Consider the following 15,633-nt stretch of genomic DNA (forward strand, 5'->3'; position numbering starts at 1 on the left):
ACAAAATGGGGGAATAACTGGCTAGGTGGCAGTACTGCTGAAATGGAACTGGGGGGGGGTCTAGTGGATCACAAATTGAGTATGAGTCAATGTGATGCAGTGGCAAAAAGGCTAATAGTCGGAGACGTATTAACATGAGTGTCATATGGAAGACATGGGGAGTAGCTATCCCACTCTACTCAGCACTGATGAGGTTTCAGCTACAATACTGCTGCACAAAATTGGACACAAACTTTAGGAAAGATGTGGACAAACTGGAGAGAGTCCAGAGGAGTGCAACAAAAGTGATAAAAGGTTTAGAAAACCTGACCTATGAGCAAAGGTTAAAAAACTGGGCATGTTTAGACTTGAGAAAAGAAGACTGAGGAGGGGGAACCTGAAAACAAACAAAGTCTTCAACTACACCTCTACCCCAATATAATGTAGTCCTATATATCCGAATTCGTGTTACCGCAAGCGGTTCCTCTGCACCCACATTATGTATATAAAGGGCTGTTACAAAGACGATAGGGATCCATTCTTCTCCATGTCAACTGAAAGTAGGACAAGAAGTAAGGAGCTTAATCTGTAGCAAGGGAGATTTAGGCTAGATATTAGGAAAACTTTGTAACTAGAAGGGTAGTTAAGCTCTGGAATAGGCTTCCAGGGAAGGTTGTGGAATCCCCATCACTGGAGATTTTTATGAACAAATTGGACAAAGCGGTCATAGAAGGTCTAGGTTTATTTGGTCTGGCTTCAGCTAGAATTGATGACCTCTTTAGGTGCCTTCCAGCATTCCTTTCTATGATAGTATGGCAAGCCCAATGGCAAACAGATACTTGGTTTAGTTTTACATCCCCTGGAGAATGACTGTAAAACTTGAGAGCCACACCATTAAGTGACAGTTTTTTAAAAATATGAAATTTGATGGGGAGCCAGTAGAGGCTGTTAAAATGGATGTTGTGTTCAAACTAGTTATGTTTAAGAGTATAGATTGCTGCCATAAATAAATGATACACTCTGGATAAATTATGAATAGTCAAGTCTAAACCTGAAAATGTTTAGTCTTTTCTTAGAAGTGTCAAGTTGCTATTCTAGAGAAAGCAGTGTGTGGTTTAAGTACAAACAGGCAGCATAATCTAAAATATTTACATTTTATAAATACACACAGGGGAACATCAACTACTGGTCAAATGGGACAACGGCACAAAGTTTAGAGGAACCATTTCTCAACTTAGTCATTGCTTACTGAAACTGCTAATTCTAGATCACACACAAGGAAAGGCTATTCTAGAATATCTAATTATATTACATCCTTCCTGTACCACTGTTGGTGCACAAGGCAGACACTAGTCTCTTCCATTCCTCTCTGTCATTTGCTGCTGCTTCCATCTGCTCTATGGTGTTGAGGTCAACTGCTCTACCCTCCCTACTAAGGGTTCTTAAAGTTTCTCTTGGGCACTCATTTCCTCTCACCAGTAGGTTTCCACTTGATGACTTCACGTGGGAGTCTGAGTGTTGGCATCCATAACACATGCCCCAATTATGTCCAGTGCTTTTTTCTGATTCTAGTGGAGATGAGCTGTCACTCAGTTGCAAAATATCGGCCAAGTCTAGATCTTCTAGGCATTTGCTATCTACCAATACTTTATCAGTGTTTGTATTGCTAATACACTTCCTCATTATCCATTCTATGGTAATACTAAACAGCAGGTCTGCATTTTATCTCTGTTTCACACCAGTGTCCACTGTGAACCACTCATCTGGATGTTCACCATTAAAGAGCACTTCACATCTCTATACATGGCCTTAATGACATGGACAACTCTAGGTGGGATTCCATAGGCCAGAATGTACGACTGACTTTCAAAAGGCATTTGGCAACTGCACAATGAAATTGACGATGAGAGCATGCCATTCTATACATTCTTCTACGATGGTCCTTAGTGTGAATATCAGATTCACACAGGATCCCTTGGGCCTGAATCCAGATTGTTGTTCTCTAAGCTTGCATCTACTGCCTCTTTTGTTCTGAGTAGTATCGCACTGCCGAAGACTTACACTATTCTGTGTTGTTCTCCAGTTGTTACTGTCAGTGAGATCACTCTTCTGGGGTGTTCTGACAAAGATTCCATGTTTCCAGTGGCCAGAAGGGGTCTCTTTTTAAAGACTTCATTAAACAGTTCTGGAAGTTTCGTTAGGGTGGTGGTATCAAGGGCTTTTAGCATTGCTGCTGCAATTTGATCATCTCCCACTACTTTGTTATTTTTCCAGTTTCTTGACTGCAGCCTATACTTCTAGTTGGACTGTCATCTCTATTGGATTGATGTTAACGGCAAGTTGATCAGATTCACACATTTAATATATCTGATGCTGAGATAAAGCTGCACCCGTTGAAGCCTTCTTTGAAATGCTCCAGCCCTCTATTTTTCTGCTCTGCCTCAGTTGTAAACATTTTTCCACCGTTGCTTTTTATTGATACATTTTGAGTTTTCCACACACGATTTTAGACATTTGGTGAACAGCTGTATGGTTTCCTATAAGGTCTTCAACATATCTCCATCTATCTTTCATGGTGTTGCTTTTCACTTCCTTGTACTCCTTTGAACGCTTTCCTTTCCTCAGTGAGTCTCTTGGCTTACGCAAGTCTTGTTCTGTCTATGCTGATAGACAACTCTCTGCTGCAGCTTGACTCTCATGGTCTGACTGCTGCCCACTTTTCTTTAAGTCCAATCTGTGTCTTACCTTCCTCTGCTTTGGCAGCACCTCAAAGCTGTTCCATAGTTCAAGATGGAATTACTCACAGTACTCTTGTTTTCAGTGTTAAAGTTGAACGGTCTCAGTTTTAATTTCAGTTTAGCAACGCAAAGACGGTGGTCTTTGCGGACATCTGCTGCTCAATATGCCCTTGGACAGAAGACCTGAATCCTGAGCTAATGTAGAAGTGGTAGATCTGGTTTTTTTTGGTTTGTTTTGTCAACATGGAATTCGTCAGATTCTTTTGGGGTATTTTTGTGACGAAACAGAGTATTAGGATAAATTGGTAGGCTAATTTATCCTAACTGTGAGCTCAACTGTAAAGTTTATAAAAGGTTACAATAACCTGTAACAAATGTTAATGGGAAAGAGGTATGAAATGGAGACAGAAAGACTGAATTAGTCCACACAAAGGAGCCTACTGATAGAACTCAAGACTGTGTTTGCCCCAGGGCCCACAGGCCCGTCCCCCCCCCACCCCCCCGAGTGTTTTTCGGGGCCCCTGGAGTGGGGTCCTTCACTCACTCCAGGGGCCCAAGAAAACTCTCACGGGGCCCGGGTCTTCGGCGACAATTCGGCGGCAGGGGGTCCTTCCGCTCCGGGACCCGCCGCTGAAGTGCCCTGAAGACCTGTGGCAGGCGGGCGGGGGGGGGGGGTCCTTCCGCCCTGGGACCTGCCACCGAAAAGCCGGGTCTTCAGCGGCAATTCGGCGGAAGACCCCAGGCCCCCTGAATCCTCTGGGTGGCCCTGTTTACAGCCCAATATAAAAAATACCATTGCTGACAGTGTCAAGTCAAATGCTGATGCAAGATACAAAACAGCTAAAAATGAGAAATTTGGGAAAGTCCCATTCATCCTATACCTTGACCATGCTGTGGAGAGTTCCAAAACATGATTTGGATTCCTTCATACAAGTTAAACTAGAAAAAAGTTTGTTTTGTCTCATTCCTAATTGAACCTTCTTGTATCTTGCAACATAATTTTTCAGACTACTTCATGTTTACACCCTTCAAATAGACTTATATCCCCCTTAGTCATCATATGCCCCAAGCCACACACATTTAGTTTCTTTACTCTTTCCTTAAACGTCAATTCTTCCAGATTGCTCCAAGATGTTTAGTGACTGCTCTAGGGAAAGCCTTCATTGACCTGGGTGCAGTAAAATAGAAGGCTCATTAATTTCAAAGCTATCACAAAGTAAAATTAGTCCTAATGTTTTACCTGTAGGACAGAATAGGAATGTGTCTGGTTCTCCTAAATACTGATATATTTCATTAGTAATGGAGACCTGGGCATGAGCAAAGGAGCTAAAGACTTCTTTGTCTGCTGCACACATGTTGTGATCAATATCATCAAACAGCAGTGCAAAGGATCTGCAGCCAAACTGGGAAACCTAGAGCAGAAGGGGAAAGAAGTGAAGAGAAATGTTTAGAAAATTAAGAAAACAAACAGTAAAAAGTTCTAAAAGCTAACTTGCCTTTAACAGGATCAGCCAACATTCCTTCCCTCCCCCCCCCCCCCCCCCCCCCCCCCCAAAAAAAAAAGCCCACAAAATAAGTATGAGTCAATTTCTGTTTGAGGAATCACTGGTTTTCAGTTTGTAATTTGTAATCTAAAAATACACTTGAAATTCCCAAGTATATGTCAACATTTAAATCAAATCCACAGTACCCTGCATAAAGTGCACAGCATCGCAAGATGAGTGACGAATATTGGAGTGCTTCCATTACCATAGTGTGCCTTGCAAATTCAAAACTCTTTCCAATAAAGGAAGGACTAGAGGAATGGGGGAGGGAAGGAAGAGGAATGCCTTGGCAGTTATCGCCAATTAATACATGACTCTGACCCACCATTATGTTTTTCTCAAGGATATCACTGGAGACTGGCAGTCTGTTCCAATTTCCCAATCCAAGTCTTATCTCATAGGAGAAGCAGACAACTAGGAAAGACCAAATTCAGCAACAGACCTCAGGTGAAGTGGAGCAGATCACAGGAACTTAGACGGTATGTGCACATTTTAGGTCTTCCCCATTGAAATTTTTCTTGGAGGAATACCATCTTTCCCTTTGGATAGGAGTCTTAGTTTGAGGTTTTTAAAAAGGATTTTAGGACCAAAATTCCCAAACAACAGTTAGTAAGAATTGCTATTCCTGATCAGATCACTGCCAGCATCCTGCCTCTAAGGAAGTTCCGATAGTGCACTGGCCAATTGTACAAAATCTAACATGGGAGAAAAAGTCCTTCCTTATGCTTGCAGTAGTTTCAATCCCAAAGCCTCATTGTTCATTTTATGAGAAACTCTGAATATTATTATACATAGTATTATACAGACATTGGCACTTATGTTCAATACGTAAAAGCAAAATTGGTCAAAAAAATGCCACCAAGTGTACAGCAGACACATGAGTTACTGAGTTATTTTGGAAGTTCCAAACATTCTTAAATCACATGGGCTGAGAGTTTCAACAAGACCTACCTGGTCCAGCTTGCGTTTCAATGTGGACACTTCTTTTGGATTTGAGAAAGTGATATCAAGTCCAGGCGAGATGGCATAGATGAATTCTATCTCATATTCTTGGGCAGCCGAGATTAGGGTCATGAGTTGCTCTAAGAGTTAAATCCAAGTATTTCAGAAGGATTCATCAATAAGAAAGCTAAGATACCTCCTCATAAATATTAAGAAATACATTATAAAAAGCAAATTACTCCACTGCTAGAAGCCAAGAAAGGGTTTCAGGTAGCTTTAACAAATAATATTTTGAATGTTCTAAGTGCTTACTGCTGCATCAGTAATCTAAGCTGTATTGCAAATTGTGTAGAGAAACAACATTAAAGGGATGGTAACAAATACTTGTCTTGTAGTTTAAGCTTTATTTCACATTTATCATTATTTTTAGAAACCTTTTAAAAGAATGAGAATATGCCAGTTTGATCCTGTGGCAAACATGGGTGCATTTCACCTGTTTATATGGAATCAAACCTAAAAGCTCTGAAACGGTTACTCATTTCCATATGGGTCAAAAATATTAAAGAACTGATCCAATGTAGTAATCAATTTTTGCAAACAGGATTTGTTCAGTTGAACTCTTTGTCTGATGCTTTCAACTGCAATATTTGTATACTGCTGAGCTACAGGATGCATCAATACTGACTTTTAAAAACCTCTGAGTAGAAGTTATCCTAAAAAAGGCAAACTTCATTCTCCAAGCTGAGAGAAGCAGAAGTAAACAAATAATTTTTTTGGAACCTGTTATAACCTACGGTGTTATTGGTAACAGGTAAGAAAATTTGTTTTATAAATATAATTGTAATCTGCCAACATCCCTTTAACCTTATTCCTAAAACCATTCAAAGTAGCCTCTACAAGATTTAATTCTGATGTGGTTATCGTCTCTCTCCTTCACCCAAGGAAGAGACTCCTACAAATGCCCTGTTAGCCAACAAACCTCTGTGCTCTGACAGAATAGCTCTTTTCCACTGGTGACAAGAGCACCTTAAAACTCAGTAAGGGACATCTCCTCTCCTCAATGAAGTCAGCAGCAAGACTCCTAGGTGCAGGCCCTAAGACTGTACAATTTTACTTATTTTCAGATTGTTAGGGCTGGCAACACGGGGGCACTACTGGACAAGAACACCGTAGTTATGCTAGCTAGGTCTCCTCTGCTGCTGGGAAATCAGGGAAGAGAAAGAAGAGTAACCCCTTCTTGTGAAAACCACCAGCTACTAAATAAATCCAAAATGTCAAACTTCTGTTTTTTACCTTAAAGTTCTGATTAAGCCAGAAGTTGAAGTTCCAGTCATGGCTCCCCTCACTAGTGTGTGTGCGCACTTGACCAACCAGAGACATTAGCAATGCTCATTCCATTTTAAAAAGGAAATATTTTCCCCTTCCTTACAATAAGGTCCCGATGACCAATACAGATAAGGAAAAAATTCTAAATGAACCCCTCTCACTGCCAGAAGAGGGAAAGTTGAAGGAGAGTGAATCCCACAATAAAACTAAAGCTAGTCTTAAATGGAGTTTTAGAGGTGAAATGCAAAGCTAAAATTAAAGTGAAGGAAAACCCAAACATATTTTGCAAGCCCTATTAAGTAAGCTTGCAAGGGACATTCAGTATATAAACCTTGACCTAATGCTTTCTGCATTGCCATTCACCTTTAAAACTGGATACAACGATTAAACATCCAAGCACATGTACCAGTGACTGTGATTCATTCAGCAACTACTTATAGAAAATACAGAGGGGAATAAAGGCAATTACCAGCTTCCTCCACAGAGTACATTTCTCGCCAGAACATCCTGTGCTTGTAGTCATCTTTTGGAGCATACAAGTAGGTATTCAGTCCCCATTTCTGAAGCCTGTAACGGGAGGAAAAGCCTCCATTAGTATTCTACAAGTGCAACAAAGCTGCATTTTATAGGATCTCATTCTCAAATTTATCCATTTGTCTTTGAGAACATTCACCACTATGCTACTAATTCAAATGGTATTGCAAAAGTTTGAGAGACTAGACAAATCAAGAACAGCCTGAGCAAGATTAGAAGGGAAATGTAATCAGCTAAAATACAAATAATAGGTAAAATGCTGCTCGAAGTCAGGCCTGAGTATCCTTAATAGTCTACTAAGTGGAAGATGATAGTTTTACTGTTCTGGAGCACATTGCAAACCAAGGGGAAACGTGACTTGCCTTCTAAAAAGTTCTTTCCTCTGCTCCATAATCCATGGTCTTCCATAAAATCCTGTGGGAAACAAGATTAAAATTATCCAGTTATACATCAGACTGTATCTGTCTCATGAAACAAAGATTAAGAGAATATTTTTTCACTTAAAGGTCCCAGAAGCAAAGACAAGGTTTTCATCTCAAGACCAAAAATATCTAGACACTTGATCATGGCCTTGGATAAACCAAGAGACTACCTACACTTGACCAGAGCTCAGAGACCCACTTTTCTTCTTCTCCTCCTCCCACAAGATGTTTCTATTACATTCAGTTTAAAACGTAACAGAAATCTAGCAATCGGGGAAAAAAAATCAAAATAGCATAAAAACATAACATACTAAAAAATCATAAAGGAAATACTAAAAGATCTATATTTTCAATTTAATTACACCCTCCATAATTTATGATCCATGCTGATAATTTTAGCCACTGAAGCAATTAATTTTCAGAATCCAAGCAGAAGTCCTCAGCAGATGCCCTTCACAAGTCAGGTCAGCACTACTACACAAGTAGCCCGAACAGCAATAACCCAATTATGCTATCATTCTAGAAGTCTGATGAGCAGTTTTAACTTTCATAGTGGAATATCGAACAGTTCTGAAAATAATTACCAGTGCAAGAGTGTTTCTTGATACAGACAGGTTATATTACCTAAATCTACACATATTATGCTCAAATATACGGGAGGTGGGGTTTGAGCAAATAGAGGGCCAGACTCAAATGGATACGTAAGGTTTGTTCCCTTTTTAATTTTAACTAGGAAATGCTGGCATCTTATTACACTGTGCCCAAGGATATAAAGTTTCAGCTTGTGAAAAATGGAGAGGCGCCTAAACAGACTATTTCAATGGAAATCCAGAAGTTTGATCTGCCTCAAACTTCAAATTTAATAAGTTCCTCCCAATCTACCCTCTATGAATGACACTTCATGAAAAGCAATGATCTCGACTAGCCTACCATTATTAAAGCAATTTCATTTAGTATTGAGCGCCAACAGATCCACACCTTTAATCATAAGTGGACACTCTTCATATTAGAAAGTCTCAGATTGGCAGTCTGAGGGAGAGACCCAAGACTAAAAGAGTGAAATGTAAAAAGCTTTCATTTTCATCCAGCATAACTGCTCTGCTTGATGAATGATGCAACTGGCAAGGCAAAGCAAAAGCATGTATATAAGCCCTTACATCACTAGCCTGAAGTTAAACAGTCCTATTTCCAGACCTGATCACCCACCATCACTAATTTGCACTTTCATTTTAAATAGAAAGACTAGACAGGCTTTGTTCATTAGACTAATGCTTGACTTTTAAAACAAGGTACAATTTGAGAGTGTCCTGTGTTAAAAAATGGACTCCAATTACCTATTAAAAGTGAACCCTGTGACTAAGTTTGAGGAGCTCTAAATAAGCTCAACTTTTAAAGGTTATTCTTAACAGAGCAATTTTTAGTTACTTAGTGCCACAAAGTGGTGAAGTTAGGTACTACCGCTCCCATTTGGTTGCAATTGTGAAGTGACAAATGGAGGACAGTGAAACAGCAGAGCAAATAAAGAGGCCCAGTGGTGTGCACAGAACAAACAAGGTAACAGACAAATTCTTCTCATTTACAGAAATGTAATAGAGTTGCATTGTCACTGGCAGGCTAATTTGGTCCTAAATTAGTAAAACAGACCTACCTAATCACAAAGGGACCTAATTAATGTGGTGCCTAGTCAATACTTGGCACTTCTATGTATGTAGAGCATTCTGAACATCGGAAAACAATTTGAAAACTAATCGTATAGTAACCTGAAGTGAAATCAAGATGCAAACTTAAAAAAAGGGCAGTGAAAGATAATGGGTAGGGTTAAAGTATTAAACAATGAAGAGTAAATTTAGATTAAAATATATTAAACTAAAGTGCTAGTAGTGTATTAAGATATTTTAACCTGACAGCATCCTTTTAAATCAAAGTACTAAGACATGTCAGCTGGGGACAATGTTAACATCCTTCTCTCCGAGCTAAGAACTTGGTCCGTCTTTCCCATCTCTCTTTGTGGGTGTCCAGCAGTGAGATTAAACATAGGCAGAACAGAGTTTTAATTCCCATCCTCCCACACATACCCTCATTCCTTGTCACTAAGGGTCTTAATCTGGTTGCTGTATTTGACCATCAGATTCGGGAAAAGTCTAGACCCTGACAATTCTTATTGTCGCAATGTGTCCACTTCAGGCCTTTCCTCCCCATCTACAGCAAAAGCTTTTGTCCAGGTCCTCAGTATCTAAGCTACCAATTTCTTCATCTTTGGCCTTGACCAATGCCATCGTGGCTCACTTTGCCACTGCAACAACAGTTCCTGACTCATCGCTTTGATCATGTTACACCCCGCTCCACAAACTTCGCCATCTCTCTCTCTCCGATACGTTACTGAGACCCTGATTCCCATGGACTGCCTATACTTCGATTGAAAGCTCTTCAGAGCAGACATGCTACATGTCTGTACAGTACCTAGCACAATGAGGCTGGGACCTAGAGTCTAGTTGGTACCACTATATAAACAAACAAAATGGTCTTGTGGGAAGATGAGAAAATGGAGGGAGGGAGAGACTGGGAAATGGGTAATTTGATAGAAAGCCTTTTACCTCTAGGTCTCGGATTCAAACCAAATCAATCAGAAGTGATCAGAAGCTTACTACCATCTGACACCTATTCAGTATCTTATATAAAACTGACTCATCTTAGTACAGGAAAGAATACAAAAGGCCTTCGCTGCTGCCATCTGTGCTTATCTCCAGTGCTATCAATCTGCTACCTTTCACTACAAGGTAAAAATCTACTTCAGTAATGAACATTTTGGGTAGACCTGAATATCCCCAGGCTGGCTGAGGGCTAATAAGTGCCAAAAAGCCTGACAGATATTAGCAATGACAATTGATAGATCTTTTTTTAATCACTTTTTAAAAATGTATTAGAATTAGAAAATATCCAGAAAAAGGCAAAAATAAAAATGATTAAGGGTATGGAACAGCTGCCATAATTAATAACACTGGGACTTTTCAACTTGGAAAAGAGAGACTAAGGGGGGATATGATAGAGATCTATAAAATCATGACTGATGTTGTGAAAGTAAATAAGGAAGTGTTATTAACATCTTCTCATAACACAAGCACAAGGGGCCACTAAATAGGCAGATTTTAAACAAACAAAAGGAAGTATTTTTTCACACAACGCACAGTCAACCTGTGGAACTCCTTGCCAGAGGATGTTGTGAAGGTCAAGACTATAACAAGGTTCAAAAAAGAACTAGATAAATTCATGGAGGATAGGTCCATTAATGGCTATTAGCCAGGATGGACAGGGATGGTGTCCCTAGCCTCTGTTTGCCAGAAGCTGGGAATGGGCAACAGGGGATGATTCCCTGTTCTGTTCATTCCCTCTGGGGCACCTGGCATTGGCCACTGTTGGAAGACAGGATACTGGGCTAGATGGACCTTTGGTCTGACCCAGTCGGGTTGTTCTTATGTTATGTTAATATTTACTGCAGCCAAAGGGTGTTTTCCTTTTAGACATGAACAAAAGCAATGTAAATGCTGACTTTGATAAACAACCCATTTCACTCCCCACTGCATCCGCTAATCGTTTTGTTGTCCAACTGAAAAAGTTCTCTACAAATCTAAAACTTACCAGTCTAGTTATAACAATTCAAATAATTCCAAGCCAACAATTATGTCCAGAATAAACTTTATCTTTCCAGATTACAAGCATCCACCTCAATCACTGTCAAAAAAGCCTCAAATTTTTCAGCAATTAATGAAAAGTACTTTATTTTACAGCTTTCACCATAATAAAATTTGTGCAAGATCTCAGTGAAACAAAAAGAACAGGAGTACTTGTGGCACCTTAGAGACTAACAAATTTATTAGAGCATTTATTAGAACTTCTTCGGATGCATAAGAAGTGGGCTGTAGTCCACGAAAGCTTATGCTCTAACAAATTTGTTAGTCTCTAAGGTGCCACAAGTACTCCTGTTCTTTTTGCGGATACAGACTAACACGGCTGCTACTCTGAAATCAGTGAAACAAATATGCCAAGCGAGAAATGCAGATTACTCCATAATACAATTAAAATGACAAGTGACAGCAGAGAACAGGGACTTACTTAGTATTAATGTGAGATCAGACACCCATGGAATCGCCTATTTCTTACACAGGAGAAGTCTGAACTTCTAACATGCAGGCAGGGAGCATGGCTCGGGTTTCCTTACTGCAGGACAGCCCTGTAGACTGGGTCTCCGCCCCCGCATATAAGAGCTAGCCAGGAATGCTAGACTATGCCTGCACTACAAGCCCATTAATCTACCAGCCTAGAGAGCAGCTTGTGGGGTGGGGCCAGCTGCACCCCCCCAGGTACCCCGGGGTCGGGAGAAACTGCACCATGGGGCCGAATATGCCCCCCCCCGAGGTACCCCAGGGTGGGGCAAATCTGCAGCGTGGGGCCGGAAGTCCCCCCCCCCCCCGAGGTACCCGAGGATAGGGAGAATCTGCAGCGTGGGGCCGGATGTGCCCCCCCCCCGAGGTACCCCCGGGGGGGGCCAATCTGCAGCGTGGGGCCGGCTGTGCCCCCCCCGGGGTGGGGAGAATCGGCGGGGTGGGGCCGGCTGCGCCCCCCCGAGGTACCCCGGAGTGGGACGGACCTGCCCTGCAGTCAGCCCCGACCGCGGGCTGTGCACGAGCAGTAACCAGGCGACTGAACACGAAGCCGATCCCGAGGGAGGCGACCGGGCTCCAGGGCAGAGGGAGCGGCCCGGGGCGGGACACCAGCGCAGCCCCCGCGTGGGGGGAGGGGCGGGGGCTGCTCCCAGTGAGGCGAGACGAGCCCAGGGCCCCCGTTGCCTTGGTGACCGACACCCCCCCCTTACCTTCCACCACACCGCAGAGGAAGCGCCGGGCCCCGGCCACCGTCTCGGTCTCCGTGTCCGTCTCCTCCCCGCTCGGGCCCGGCCCCGCGGAGGCCCCCGCCGGTTCCAGCGGCGCCACCGGCACCCCGGCCGGGCTGGGGCTGCCCTGGGGCTCCCGCTCCTCCAGCGCCGCCTGCCCCTCCTTCTGCACCATGCTGCCGCCCGCCAGCGCCGCCAGGGACCCCCGCCTGTGCCGGGCCCGGCCCAGCCCTTTGTCTCCGGCTCCCCCGCGCCGACCCGGGCGCCCCAGCCGCCGCTTCCTGTTTATGGGGCCCTGCGCCTGCGCGGGGAACCGGCCCCAACCGGTCCGCGCCGCCCAGCCCGAAGCCGCCCCGCCCCGCCCGCTCGGGAGGAGACGCCGCCGCCCCGGGGGTCTCGCGTCCGGTCCGACAGCGGCCTGGCACCGCGGGAGCCGCAGGGCTTCGGAGGGGACAACGGGCTGAGGAGAAGGTGTTACCTCAGGGGGAACACAGGGGATCAGCCACCTAACGCGCATGCGTACAGCCTGAGGCCCGGCGAGGGGGTGCCACTGCGCATGCCCGTCGGCTCACAGGGGGGAGGGGGAAATGAAGTGGCGGCTCACTACGCGTGCGCAGAGACGATAGCGCGCTAGTGCGCATGTCTCGGAGGCCAGAGGGGGGGAGGGGAGAGGCGGCAGAATGTTAATACGCAAGCGTCGAGAGGAGAAGGGCACATGCGCAGTTAACTCGCAGCGGTCCGTGTGTTTACTCTGCGTACGCGCACGCGCTTCCCGCCCGGGGTAGCCCATGGCGGCTTCGCGAGAGGCCAGCCGCTGGACGGATGGGGTAGCTCAGTGCGCATGTGCAAGGGGAGGAAAGGCGCCGCTTGACCCACTTTCCGCAGCCGCCTTGCCCCGCCCCCGCCTTGCCCCGCCCCCCAAGGCTGGCTGAGTGGCCTGGCGCCGCGCGAGGTCTGCCACTTCTCCCAAGCTAAGCAGGGCCCGGCTGGGTCAGCCCTGGATGGGAGACCCCGTGCTCGCCTGCCTTGAACCCGGGCCGTCTACACGGGGGAGAGGAGCACAGACCGAATGCTGCCCAAGGGGAACAGCCTGCACAGGACTTACCCAGGCAGCCAGTGACAAGACTCCCCTGCAGCAGGAAGTCACCCCTTGCAGGGGCTGGGATAGGAAACCCAAAGAAGTGGGCTGTAGCCCACGAAAGCTTATGCTCAAATAAATTTGTTAGTCTCTAAGGTGCCACAAGTCCTCCTGTTCTTCTTTTTGTAAGAACACCAGATGCCTGCTGCCCCATTTGCTATCGCTGGGAGTGAAAATGCAGCATCCGTGGATTGAGAGGAATGTACGTGAGAACCAATGAGGCCTCGGACATTAGGGGCCAGATCCTTCTCTGAGTCTGTATGCGAAGTACATGTGACAAGGGCTGGAGTTATTCTGAACTTGCATTGCTGTAACTGACCTGTAGGATTGGCACATTTTGCTTCCCTCTTTAGGAATGAGAAGTACAAAGGCCTAAGGGACTCTAGTCTCCCAGGAGAAAGTGAGGTCACAGAGAATATGAGTGACACTGAACTCAATTCTGGTCCCACAAGCCTGGTCTACACTACAGAAATGTACCATTCAAACCTCCTAGAACCCTGGTCGTGGTGGATTCTCCATCACTGACCATTTTAACATCAAGATTGGATGTTTTTCTACAAGCTCTTGTTGGTGTTGGTGTCACTAGGCATAACCTAGGTAACTCGGGAGCGTGGAAGGCCACTAGTGTCAATGAAGCCTTCCTGCACTAGGCTCAAAAGAACCAAACTTCTCCCATGTTTAAACTCGAATCGACCTCACAAGCCAGGTGCAATTGGAATATGTAAGCAACCAGTTATCTGTGTGCAACTCCCTGCTCACACCGGTATCAAGCAGTAATAATGAAGCCTGCATGTTTGTGGCTGAAGGGAAAATAACAGTTCAAAGGGAAAAAGGACAAGATAAGGGTTTAAAGAAGTTACTAACAAGCTAGGCTTATAGCTGCCAAGAATGACTTAACTGCTTAAATGTAATTGCTATTTGCTTAGTAACTGTTACCAGGGCAGGGAGGGGTAGAGGGGGAGGAAGGGAGTGGTAGAGGGGGGGTTGAGGCTTAGCTGTAAAATGTATAAGAAGAAAGAAACTGCTTACGATAGTGTGCTTGATCTGAGACGTGTCAGTCTCCTTGCACCGCTTTGGGATCCCAAATAAACGTTGACTGCTTCTCCACCCTGGTGTGTTTATTGGCGCGAAGCACACCGGGCAACGAACCCCGCTGTTGCTGTCCTCGGGCCCTCTGTGCCGGCAACACTCTGCTCTAGGAATTATTCTGGGGCAGTTCTCTGGCCTGGGCTATGCAGGAGGTCAGACTAGATGATCACCGTTGTCCCTTCTGGCCTTGGAATCGATAAATCTTGTCAAAACACTTATCAACACAAAAGTACGTGAGCTGCTTTTACAGTCTGGGATAGGCTTGATTTACACAAGTCTGAGAACTAGTTCACTCTGGTTTCCGAGCCACTGCAGACATGGACCAATTTAAACGGTTCAATGAGTCCTCCTGCGGCTGTCCCACAGTGCACTGCAGGTCCTTTGCAGTCTCCCAGAATCCACTGCTTCCCTTATGTGTGGGTTAGGTATGCAGCCAGAAGCCATTGGCACTGAAACAGTTTAGAATGGCGTCTTGTGGATGCAGGGCAATCCTGCTCTGGTTCTTCAACCAGATCATCCCGCCTGATTGTTGAATTCCTTGAACTGTGCTTAAGCCAGTCCTGTCCAATCACTTCAGTTACAAATAGTTCAGCTCTCCTATAGACAGTGCACCAGCAAAGAGAGAATTAAGCCCAAGCCAGAGGAAGCAGCAAAGCTCCACTCATCTACGAGAGAACATCCTCAGTTACTTTGAAAATACTCTTTGAACAAGCTGCTCTTAAAAGAAGTTGCCAGCTCCTCTCTGTGCGTGGCTTGAAACATAACATTGGGTTCACGGGCTAGCGCATGGGGCAGACACATTGTCCTGTGCCCCAGATACTGGTTGATTTGGGGTGTGAGAGATCATGAACAGAGAACTTTGTAAAAGGAATATTAGTTATCTGTGTGACAGCACCTGGGACCCCACTGCACACACACCCAGCAAGACAATCACTGTAATGAAGAGCTCACGGTCTAAATAGACAGGACAGGCAAAGAGTGGGAGGGGAAACTGAAGCACAGCCATGGAGTGACTTCCCCAAGGTCACAGGTC

At 44.6% G+C, this 15,633-nt stretch overlaps 1 protein-coding gene across 1 annotated transcript in view; it reads right to left on the minus strand.

Annotated features, from left to right (window-relative positions):
* Positions 1–12,817, minus strand: part of OGA (O-GlcNAcase) — a 40,811-nt gene extending 27,994 nt beyond the window's left edge. Inside the window, exons 1-5 of the mRNA XM_034775086.1 lie at positions 12,356–12,817; positions 7,426–7,477; positions 6,999–7,096; positions 5,213–5,343; positions 3,958–4,129 (exon numbers count right to left, since the gene is read on the minus strand). Of these exons, the coding sequence (XP_034630977.1) occupies positions 3,958–4,129; positions 5,213–5,343; positions 6,999–7,096; positions 7,426–7,477; positions 12,356–12,548 (646 nt within the window). The 5' untranslated portion in view covers positions 12,549–12,817. The remainder of the gene's footprint in view (positions 1–3,957; positions 4,130–5,212; positions 5,344–6,998; positions 7,097–7,425; positions 7,478–12,355) is intronic.
* Positions 12,818–15,633: the final 2,816 nt, after the last annotated feature.

The sequence above is a fragment of the Trachemys scripta genome, chromosome 7 (genome assembly GCF_013100865.1).
Source record: "Trachemys scripta elegans isolate TJP31775 chromosome 7, CAS_Tse_1.0, whole genome shotgun sequence".
NCBI classification, from domain to species: Eukaryota; Metazoa; Chordata; order Testudines; family Emydidae; genus Trachemys; species Trachemys scripta.